At 38.1% G+C, this 12,416-nt stretch overlaps 1 protein-coding gene across 1 annotated transcript in view; it reads right to left on the bottom strand.

Moving 5' to 3' along the window:
* The window catches only part of Prdm5 (PR/SET domain 5), a 154,703-nt gene that overhangs the window by 54,837 nt on the left and 87,450 nt on the right, over positions 1-12,416 (bottom strand). The window contains exons 10-12 of the mRNA XM_057770980.1: positions 10,196-10,289; positions 8,370-8,530; positions 5,245-5,338 (exon numbers count right to left, since the gene is read on the bottom strand). Coding sequence (XP_057626963.1) covers positions 5,245-5,338; positions 8,370-8,530; positions 10,196-10,289 — 349 coding nt within the window. The remainder of the gene's footprint in view (positions 1-5,244; positions 5,339-8,369; positions 8,531-10,195; positions 10,290-12,416) is intronic.

Below are 12,416 nucleotides of genomic sequence, written 5' to 3' on the forward strand. Positions count from 1 at the left end.
CTGACCTACAGAGAAGTTAACTTCTTTAATATATGGAAAAAGGATTAAAATGGCTATTTACTCCATAAAAATCTCACTGCACTGCAGTATATTCAAAAGTCCAACTATCAATTATTTCCTAGAATTCTCAGTAAACTGCTGTAAAAAAGATAACATAAATAAAATAATATAAAAAATAAAATAGTATTCACTAAGTTTTGCCACTGAATTTTAATGAATAAAACTTATTTGATTTTCAAAAAGAAATCCTAATTTTGGTGCTGGTATGACAACAGAATTTTCAAGATAATACTTATGAGAAATCTCAGGTTCAAAATGGCAGTGTTATAATGGCACAAATGACAATCTGGACTATTCTGACTAGGTAAACAGAAAGATGGCTCTTGGATAAACAAACCCTATGATATTCATTCCTCGGGAACTTGTAAAGCAGGACTCTATCTGTCAGGAAGAGACAAGCCTTCCCTTATCTTCCCTACAGCAGAACACTCCAGCAATGGGGCATCTAGTTCCCTAGCAACACACGTCAAAGTCCCCATGAGAGCTCTGAAGTTATTCTGGCTTGCACACTTCCTTTCACTATTATTTCTGTCTCCTGCAGGACAGCCATGACAGTTTCGAATTTCCCCAAAGAAACCTTCCTGCTTCACTGTGTCCTTCTCACAATAATCGACTAATGTAAACCACACCAAGTGTTTTACACACAAGACTTCATTTATTCTTCACTAAGAACCTCTGAGGTAAAATAAGGGTTAAAGGGGATAACTACTTTGCTCAAAAGTATACTTTTGAACAGAATTTGAATTCAATTTAACTTTTCTTTCAGTTAGGCTGATGCCAACAGTAGAACAGAAGAAGGCAGAGCATAGTGGGAACCACACTATGGCCTGCTTCTACTCAGCAGGGCAGCTGCCACAGCAGAGAGTTTTTTTTAAACCAAATAGAATTCAGAAGACCAAAGCCCCTATTACATGATTTTCAACATCAGTCAAGAATTACTATGATAGCCCTTTGGCAAAGTTCTAGCTTTTGTCACCACTGGAACATTTTAGAGTAAGGCTCTAAAATACAGTAACACCTATGCCCAAGTTGGAAACATAATGTTTTTCTATAAACACAACATGGGCAGCCTAACAACAAACAGATACAGCAGAAATCAGATCTGGTAAACCTCCTACTAACCAGTTGGTTGCAACAAACGAACCAGAAGGGACATTTGCACATTTCAGCAACAGCAACATGTGGAGAATGTATTGTCAAGAAAGGTTAAGCAATGGATGGAGGCAATGTCAATCTGGTTAGTGAAAAGTTCTCAGTGATACAGAATGGCCTGATGGCTGGGTTCTCATTTGCAGGCCTCTTCTGGTTTCTCTGCATGCGCCCACTCTCTCTCTCTCTCTCTCTCTCTCTCTCTCTCTCTGCATGCGCCCTCTCTCTCTCTCTCTCTCTCTCTCTCTCACACACACACACACACATATTTACTTTGCCTTAGATGTTTATTATGAATTGGGATGCCCAACTGGAGTTTCAGTTCTCAAAACGCCAATATATAGCCTGTGCATTCCCAGGGATTCTGAAACCATTCCATACAAGGTCAAAACACTTTCCATATAATGCTTTTTTACAACCTACCTTTTAACTATATTGACATGTACATGCATGGTGCAGTTACAGCGGGCAAACTGCAGGTTTAGTGGAATAGGTCGGAGCAATGACCTCAAACGCTATATTACGCACTACGTTCATCACAGTCTCATACAGTAGAAATGCACGATGTTCCCACTGGAGATTATCAACACAAAGTGATTGATTTTATTATACCTAACTGTCAATAGCATCTTTTTAGCATGGGAATTGAATGGAAAACTCTCTTGCAATGCATATGACACTGGTCTCGAAGGCCTCTGGAAGCTGTGCTTCCTGCTTTTGTTACGAAACATTCTTCTTCTATAATGCAAAAGAACGAGTGGCAAAGCCTGGGTATTAGAAAATGACTATTTAGAGAATATTTTTAATACACAGTAAAGAAAGGATGTAGCCATGACAGTGCAGCAGTAATCCTAAAAAAATATCGAAAATGAACCAGACAAGCAGAGAGCTCTGAGCGGGCAGGCAGGTGAGCTCAGCAATGGCATTAACAAATGTGGAGATCTTCAGGACTCAGTGAGAGGATGTTTCCCAAATGACCTGTGCATCCTGTTACAGAATCCTTCATGGGTGAAAGGTTCACTCCAAACACAACACGGATGGATTTTAAAGTGACAGAACTGAAAGGGGTCACTAAAACAACTTTAGGTTGCACACGACAGCAATCCTTATCTAAAGGTCTGTTTCTTGATTTTTAGTATAGTAGCAAATAATACCCCAAATCATTTGATCAAGAGTATTAAAATATTCTGCAGGATTTCTGATTATTCTGAAACACAAATTACCTATCACAGGATGAATGAAGAAACAGATATGAAAATTTAGCTTTCTTTTAAAAATCCAAAGTCAAGTCAATGTCTTCATTCTCACTAATGGCTTCTGGTTGGAAAACACAGTTACTTCCTATAAAAACATGTTAACCTGGATTGAACTTCCTATGTTACTTTCAACAAAAGAAGTATTTTTGCATTTTCTAATAAGATACACTGCTTAAACTGGTAATGTGACCAACAGCTGTGGATAGAAAAGAGTGCTCCCTAGGGTCCCTGCGAGTCAGGAGCAAGGTGCTGCAGCAGCAGTGTGTGCACTGCTCAGCCAAGCACTGTGTGCACAGAACTGTGCTCTGCCTGCTGGTCTCAAGCACATCTCACTCGGAGGTGTTGACATTTCACTGACTATTCCATAAACAATATGGGATTCTTTACTACTGGCATGCTAGAGGGCAACTAGAAATTGAAAAACAGCATTAAAAGGGGGAATGAATGAAGTCATATGATTTCACAAAGAAAAATAAAATAAAGGCAGAAAAAAAAAGATAATTTGGCAAAACCCCAAAGAGTAAGAGGTCTGCTGCTCTTTTGTGTCCTCAGTGGGCCTGGTGTCGACTCTCAGGGGTAAGCTGACACTCAGCTTTTTAGGATGGGATAAAATCCTGTTTATTCACACTTGGCAGAGAAACCCATGTCCAGATTGCTGCAGAAGCCCAGCTACCAGTCTCCAGCCAGATAGCCTCAGTTCTGCAACACTGCTCCAGCTACTCTGCAGGATGTTATCACTGAACAGACTTGTAACTCAGATAACGTAAAGCAGGGTTGGGGATGGGACTAAGAAACAGGTCTGTGTTTAAATAGAAAAAATGTGGTGATAAGAAATGCCCACAAAAACATGTAGTTACATGGCTATTTGTACACACACACACACACACACACACACATACACACAGAGTCTACTATTTTTCCTTCCCCTACATGTGCATAAAATTTGTTTACACAAGCGTACACATGGGATTACCATGCTTCAATCTGGCAAAGAGTCAGATATACAATAAATTGCATTTAATGCATCATGATTCAGATTTTATGTTGCTCTTCAGAATAAACATAACATGAAATATTACTAGAAAACAGGACAAGCATGACATATTTAATATTTTTATCACATAAAATTCTTGGATTTCAAAAAGATAATACTTAAAACATTAGGAGCAATGTATAGCACAAGTAATGTATGCTTCTCTACTGGGCGTTCTTCCTATAAGCAAAGTTAAGATGAAAGCACATTAAAAGGTACAAGGATGGAATCATTAGGAATCTTTAGGCTACATTTGACTGAGTCTATCTTTTCCATGCTGAAACCTCTGCCTTAAAGTCTCTGCTTTTAAACACATGATACCATCTTGATGCAATCACACAAACATGCCTCGGGTTATTTACTAGGGGCTTATTCTCTGATATGCAGACATAACTCTCTGGCTGTATAGATAGCCTGCTGTCCTTCCATCTACAAACAACACAAGGATACATTTATGCAGACGTGCAAACAAGAATAATTTTCTCAGTGTGTCACAGCAGCATCTACTGAGAATGATTGGCACAGAGAAGACAGTTGATTTCTCTACTGCCTTTATCCGACCCAATTCCATATGGTCCCTATTATACAGTAGGAAGGGATGGCCAAGGAAATCCACACTACTCCACTGGAGAGCGGTTCCCCAGTCGTCATACCTTGCTGTCAGAGGGCAATCAGCACAGTGCAGGCAGCTGCAGTCACTGTGTGTTAGGACTCCTTCTTCCTGAACAGCCCTCTGCTGCTCATTTCCTTTGCCTTCTCTCATCTTTTAACCACCTTGATCTTTGCCCTAAAAGCCTTGACTTCCCTAGATAACTTCTCAAATATTTTGCTATAAAGAATCTGGTGTCCAGTCTTTGCACACCATGCTGGGCTTGTCACTGGTTATGTGGATCATTTACAAGCATATGAGTGAATATTCTAAGGTCCTATGCTAAAGGCATGTCTTTCAGCTTTGTCCACACAATATTCAAATCATGCTCTAATGTCCCTTCACGTATCTCTAATGTCACAGTGTCAATTCTTTGATCTACTTAAACTAGCAATTCTTCATTCCCAAAACAGTTATTACTCTGGACATGTGCTGAGTGTGGAAAATACCATTTTTTAAGTCACATATTATGGCCCTTGAACAGAGAGCTTCAACTACATAATTTAAAATAAATGCATTCTGCTTAGTGGGAAGACAATTCAATTCACATGAAGCAGAAAGAGTGTAAAAATCGTTTAGTCTATCCAGTTGGTAAATTGTAAGCTCTTTTCAGGAATATTTAGCTATTCACCATTATCCAGTGGTCACTTATTTCACTGGAGAAACTGCAGAGGAAAAGTAAGAGAAAAATGTCCGGGGCCCTTAAGGATCAGCTGATACCACAGTTCCCTCATACCAGATAAAATAAAACTCTACAGAATTCAATCAGAAAGGCAGACACTTTTCATATTCAAAAAGGCAACATTTGGTGTGGTGGATAAAGAGGAGGCCTTCTGTCAGTGTGGACAGTGAGGCTGCTAACACCTACCCTGCTCAACAGGACCCTGAATGCCACACTCACATATCAACTAAAAATTAAAGGGTTTACTCTTGAATGATCTATTTATTTGGGGGGCAAATTCTACTACTGAAACTCTTCTCAAGTGCAGAACTGGTTTAGATGATTCTCTGAAGAAGGCGAACAGGGTCTGTGACAACAGTGCTCTCTGTCCTGTCACTCACTTCCAGTATTTCCAGCCCCAGGTCACTCTCCATACCTGTGTGGCTCCGGATGTGAACTCTCAGGGTCCCACTGCTGGCGAATTTCTGGCCACAATATGGGCAGACTTTTTCCTTTTCTCCTGTGTGTGTCTAAACAGGAATAAAAATGGTTGATGATAAATACAAAGATTTTGGTAAAGATGATTAAGTACTTCTGACAAAAGTAAATCTATATTTTCCAGGATTATGTTTCATTAAAATGATTTAATGTCACAATGCAACTTTAAGCAATTTATCATGGATAATCCCATGGGTTCAAAAATCCCTCAGAAGCATGTATTAGTGTTAATTTAAAAATAATTCTGCAGTTTACTGCTTAAGGCTTTATGGAATCCCTGTCTAACTAAATGTGATTAAGTTATGTAAAGCCAGTGCATGGAGGAAAACCAGATAATCAAAACAGGGCTGGAGTTGCCCTTGACTGTTGCCAAGAAACATTTTCTTTGAATCCTTTTCCACATTCTTTGGGCATATTTCATTCTGAAAGACAGAATTAATCTCAAGAAAGTCATTTGTTACCTAGACTATGTTTGTCTGGACAGATTTTACTACAAAATAGAGAGCATGTATACATCTAGTTTGGCCTAGAAAATCAGCAGGTGTCAATTGAGTAGTCAACTGGAAACAGAAATTCTGTCCTCCACATACGTATCATCTAGGCAGAAAATAATCATACTAGAAAAAGAGAAGGAGCGCCTGTAAAACACAGTTTAAAGACGCCAGGGATTAGGGCTGGGACCATAACTCAGTGTTAGGATATTTGCCTACCATGCAAGAGGCTCTGGGTTCAATCACTGTCAAATAAATAAATAAACAAGCAACAAAGAAAAGTGCCAAACAAAACTGCTTGACAGCTCCAGAAGGAGGGGTTGGGAGAATACGTTAAGGCCTCATGTATTCAACAGGAAACTAGTTTTGTCTACCAACACAAAAAAAGAAAGAAATCCTATCATTCCAGTGAATGAGGAGTCAGAGCAATCTGTGAAGTAGCAGGCTTTTTCAAATTTAAACAGAAAAAAAAAAAAAAGAGCTGATAGCTGAGGAATCAGGAGGGAGCAATTTCTTCAAGTATCTACCTTCATGGTCTTCAAAGTATTGTTTTGAGAATATTTTCTGAAAGTACCCTGAAAATTAGTAAAAGCAGGTAGTATCTGTTCCAATTAAAAAAAAAATGGAGTACAGACCTAAACAGAGAATTCTCCATAGAGGAATCTAAAGTGGCTAAAAGACACTTAAGGAAATGTTCAACATCCTTAGTCATCAGGGAAATGCAAATCAAAACAACTCTGAGATTCCACCTTACACTTGTAAGAATGGTCAAGATCAAAAACACTGATGACAACTTATGCTGGAGAGGTTGAGAAAAGGGAACTATTCTGCATTGCTGGTGGGAATGCAAGCTGGCACTACAACCCCAATGGAGGTCAGTGTGGCGACTTCTCAGAAAATTAGGAAACAACCTTCCTCAAGACCCAGTAATATCACTTTGAGGTAAATATCCAAAAGATGCTCAATCGTGCCATAAGGACATGTGCTCAACTATGTTCATAGCAGCTCTGTTTGTCATAGCCAGAACCTGGAAACAACCTAAATGCCCCTCGACTGAAGAATGGATAAGGAAAATGTGGTACATTTACACAATCGAGTACCACACAGCAGAAAAAAAATGACATCTTGGATTTTGCAGGAAAATGGATGGAGCTAGAAAACATTATTTTGAGTGAGGTAACCCAGACACAGAAAGACAATTATCACATGTACTCACTCATAGGTGGTTTTTAAACATAAAGCAAAGAAAGCCAGCCTACAAACCACAATCCCAGAGAACTTAGACAACAATGAGGACACTAAGAGAGACTTACATAGATCTAATCTACATGGGAGGTAGAAAGTAGAAAAAGACAAAATCTCCTGCGTAAATTGGGAGCATGGGGACCTTGGGGGAAGGCTGAAGGGGGGAGGAGAGAGGCATTGAGGGGAGCAGAGAAAAATGTAGAGCTCAATAAACATCAATAAAAAAGACTGAAGAAAAAAGATAGTTGTTTTGAGAGTAGCTAAGGGGATTAGCGATGACGACCTCAATGGGGGCGTCCAACGGCATTTTTGCAGACCATCGCATTATAAAGCCTCTGATCCAATCTAAAGATGGATTCAAACCTGGTGGCCTTATTAGTAGGTGGGGGAAAGATAGGAGGTGGAGTCAGGCTGAAATGTGTAATTAGGGGGTGTGCCCTTAGAATAGATCTTTCCCTAGTTCTTCCTGTACTTTCCTTTCATGCTTCCTGTCCACACCGAGGTGAACAGATTTTATCTGCCACTTGTTCGCACCACCAACTTTGGAATTTTAATTGAGTCTAAAATAACTTTGCCATTTTAAAGAGATTTAAAATTCATTTATTATAATGCTGTATATTTATTTATGAAATACAAAAGTAAACTCAGTTTGCTTGATATATTGATCTAATTAGCATAATACAAAAAGATAATCCTGAAATCACAAACATTTTCATATGAACTGAATCAGTATGTGTCAAACCCCCATTCTATACTAGGAAATCCCTAGTTTCCTACACTTCTAGTAACACTTGAATTAGTTCTATAAAAACAAACCAGCCAAGTAGTGGTGGCACATGCCTTAATCTCAGCACTCAGGAGGCAAAGGCAGGTGGATCTTTATGACTTCTAAGCCTGCGTGGTCAAGAGATTGAATTTCAGGACAGCTAGAGTAACACAGAAAAACACTGCCTGAAAAAAAAAGCAAAGCAAAACAAAACAAAACAAAAAAAACGAACAAACAATAACCTATTACAGGTGTCATTCATATTTTCAGAAGAAACAAACTCCATTAAGTGAAAATGATTAAAAGCAGACATAGTCTTACTGAATACTTTCCAAGCATACCTACCAGTAAGACTAAAGATTACATAAAATAAACATATAACTGTGAGGTTTCATTTTATGAGAAAATGCCTATTCCGAAAAACAAAGAAATCAGGTATTTCTTGGATAGCGAATATAATCATATATTTGTCCTTGTCTATAAGCATGTCATAAATTAAAATAAAACTGTCATAATTCTTAACCTTATAATGCATTCTGTCTTGATAACATTCCCACTTACTTTCTTATGGCTCCTGAGCACTGACGGCGTAACGAAGGCCTTATTGCAGAGCTCACATCGGTACTTCTTGTGTCTTTCATGGACCACTTGGACATGAACATTTAACGTGTCCTTCCTTTTAAATGTGGCATCACAGTGATGGCACTTGAAAGTCCTTTCACCTTAGAAGACAAGTCAACAGTCACTCCACAAACATAGGATTTCAGATTTTTTTTTGAGTTAAAATAACAGAATTCCCTAATTCTGATGTGCTACTTCTATCAGATTCTGTGTCTTAATGCTATCAGAACTTTCCCCTAAGCTTAACACCTACAAGCTAACCAGGGACCTGTCTTGGTTTTTAGTGTACAGGGGAAGAGCAATAACTTCCAAAGTAAGTAGAAATTGTTCATATTTTAGTCTATGGTGAAGACATGTGTGTGTGATAACAGCCTTCATATCTCTGAAGTGCAACTAGCTGTACTGTTAACACTGTGTGAAACAAGACCTAGGACTTTGTTCTCTCTACATCTTGTTTTCCTGCTGTTTTAACTTCACTGCTGCAGTCTGGAGGTTGACTTTTCTAGCCCGACACCACAGTGCAGCTTCTGAAAGCCTCTTCTAGTGCTGCACATTATTATTCCCACTACAGAGCACACAGCACAGTTTCACAGCCACTTCAGTCCTTCCTCTAAAGCTGCTGAAAACCAAGATGGTGACATCAAAAGTATCAGATTTCTGACATTACAAATTCATTGTTGTTATGTGAAATAAAATTTAATTTTTCCCATGAAAAATTTCCTTAGCATCAAGACAAATTCAGCCACATGTCTTCAATGAAGTTCACTTGTCTAAATGCTTATTCCAAAATCCATCCAGCTCTTAAGCCCTCTAAACATAATAATTCCTTCTTTTGTGCAACAAATTTCATTCTTTAATGACAAAGTTGTTCTGTATGAGGAAATGGAAAGTTAGGCTAAGCACTCCCCAGAGCTGTATGGTGACTAACCTGGACTGGAACTGTAGTCTGCTCTTTTCCTAAAGGAAGTAGCTTTCTTCCTCAAGCCCATCACCAACATGTATAAAACCTTAAGACCTTTATTATTTTTCATATTAGACTCTAGCTTGAGCGGAGAAACTTTCTTCTGTCACCATTCTGTACACCAATTGTCACAATGCCTTGTATTTGGAATTTAATATTTAAGCAGCAATAGAACTTTACATGTACATTTTTTTAAGAAGATGTATGTCTACGTAGAACACAATAAAAATTTACCTCCCCCAAAAAGTACAGAAATCAAAAATTTTACATGAAGTAGGAAAGGTGCCTGCCTATCGGACAGCTGGATGCAATGTCTACAATCCCCTACTTGAATGACTGTGCTCTTGTCAGACTCAATTGAGAATATTCTCAATTTCTCCTTAAAAAAAGGTGCTGGATTAGATGTGCACTCTGATCCATTTCAACTTTTAGCCTGCAAGCTAATAAAACCCTGACCTGCAACATAATTTCCTGTTACAAAGGCAGCCAAGTTTCCTTAATCATCAAAGTTAAAAGGGAATGAAAGTCTGTGTTTCAAAACAATGTTCACAGCTTACTGCGTGTGAGGTATCTTTTTCCATACAAACCATAAATACTGAGAAGAGATGACATAAAATAAAGAATTTCATTCTCATAAAATGATTAATGGTACTGTAGGAACACAAGGCAATCTGTCTTCTGTATGCTTTAAACAGATTATCTAACAAGTCACAGTGCACTTCTGTGATGTCTACATTCTGAAAAGGTCTAAGAACACAGTAGGAAGTAACTCCATCTGTCCTCAGCTGCCCAAATTGGGACTTACTGTTGTGGATCAACAGGTGTCTTTGCAGAGAAAATGGGGTGCGGAACAAAGCTTTGCATTCGTCACATTGAAATGGTCGCTCCTCAGAGTGAGTCTGCAGAAGGAAGACAGAGTCAGCAGAAGAAGAATGAGCTCATCATTACAGAATGCAGACAGCATCTTGCTTCTTCTTATAGCTCTACTACGAAGGAGGGAAAGCATAACCATATGCATTCACAGGAAGAACACTTGTTCTGTCAAACTCTCAAATTCCTTAGAAATTCGATAAATAGCAAAGGAAATTGTTACTCCTATCTCGAATTGCTAATGTAAACACAAATGTATATTTTGTAAGATCTACTTTGTAGACCAACATGCTGTATAGTTTGTCTAGTGTATAGTCAGCCCTATACAGTGTTTGCCAGGCTTGCTCATTTTCCATATAGGCAAAAGGAAGAGTTCACAGGCACATCGTCTCTACCCTTTCCCTAAAATCTCACTGAGGTATTTAAAGAGATTTAATCCTGAGGTCTGCTTGGTGTTTAAATTACAAGAGCATGAGCTCATATGGTTAACCTGAGGTAGCATTCATTAAATACTTAATTTGCATCTAATGTCATGTTAAATACATGGATTAATGAATTCCAAGAGCCATGTTCTTGATTAAAGATGAAAAAATAAATGAAGATTTGCAAAAGATACACATGTTATAAAAGTCTATGGAACACAACAAACCAACAGGCATTGAAATGATCACACAGAAGTTTAAACCAATTTGGCAAAAACCATGAAAAAAATCTTACTCTAAACTGTGGATAACAAAATTTATTTATTTATAAATATTTTCAAATTTTATTTTGTGTATATAAACATTTTGTCTGTATGTGTATCACCCGTACACCTCGTGTGTGCAGAGGCCACAGCAGGATATTGAATCTCCTGGAACTGGAGTTACAGATGTTCATGTGGGTGCTGAAAACTGAATCCAAGTCTTCTCTGCAGGAACAGCAAGTCATCTCTAACTGCTGAGTCATCATCTCTCCAGACACATATGGCAAAATTGAATAAGGTTCACAAATACATTTTTAAAATTCTCAAAAGTCCAACGATATCCTTTCATTACAATAAAATAAGTTATAAATCTGATAGGTTCTATGGTATTGTTTCAAAAAGCATGAGACAATTGAAAGAAGCTACTTTATTCACATCCCATTGACAGAGATGTTCACAATTTGATGGGCATGTCAGTATTCAAGTCTGAGAAGTATTTGAGAAGTATCATAGAGAATAACACTGCAACATATATCAAGACTGTTTCCACTGTCAGAAATATAAAAGGTGGAAGAAAAAGTCAGGATAAATTTAAGATATTTAAATCTGTTACTTGGACACAGAAATTCTAGATGGAAAAAAATAGGAGAACATTTCTTCCATTATATAATATAAATGGCACTATGAACATGACATTCCAAACTGGCAAGAGAAGCGTGGAATATTTACTAAAGGGTTCTGATGCAACTAAAGGTGGGCTCTTCACTTCCTACAGGAGGAGAGAGGCTATATGGATTTAGTATTTTTATTCACATTATTTTTCCGAGACACTCTTGCTATGCAGCTCAGGCTGGCTTTGAGCTTGTGTCAATCCTCTTGTCTAATAAATGCTGATTTACAGATACATGCCACCACATCTGGCTTCACCTATTTTTTATAATGAAGAATAAAGCCTCAAATCTCATAGAAGAAAATGTTCTAAATTTTAAAAAATAATTGAGTGGGAAAAGGTTTTCTTAGTATGATGGAAAACTAGATATTTAGATTTAAATATAAATTCAATATTGTAAAGTAAAGGTGTTTTCCAATTACCAAAGACAGTATCTGTAACACAAACGGACAATGAGGACTACTGAGAACTCAAGAACAATGGCAATGGGTTTTTGATCCTACTGTACGTACTGGCTTTGTGGAAGCCTAGGCAGTTTGGATGCTCACCTTACTAGACCTGGATGGAGGTGGGTGATCCTTGGACTTCCCACAGGGCAGGGAACCCGGATTACTCTTAGGGATGATGAGGGAGGGGGACTTGATGGGGGAGGGGGAGGGAAATGGGAGGCAGTGGCGGGGAGAAGGCAGAAATCTTTAATAAATAAATAAATAAATAAATAAATAAATAAATAAATAAATAAATATAAAACATTACTAATTTAAGGTTTGATGGTACAGTAATAAGAAAATGGAAAACTCG

Source organism: Chionomys nivalis, chromosome 1 (genome assembly GCF_950005125.1).
Source record: "Chionomys nivalis chromosome 1, mChiNiv1.1, whole genome shotgun sequence".
NCBI classification, from domain to species: domain Eukaryota; kingdom Metazoa; phylum Chordata; class Mammalia; order Rodentia; family Cricetidae; genus Chionomys; species Chionomys nivalis.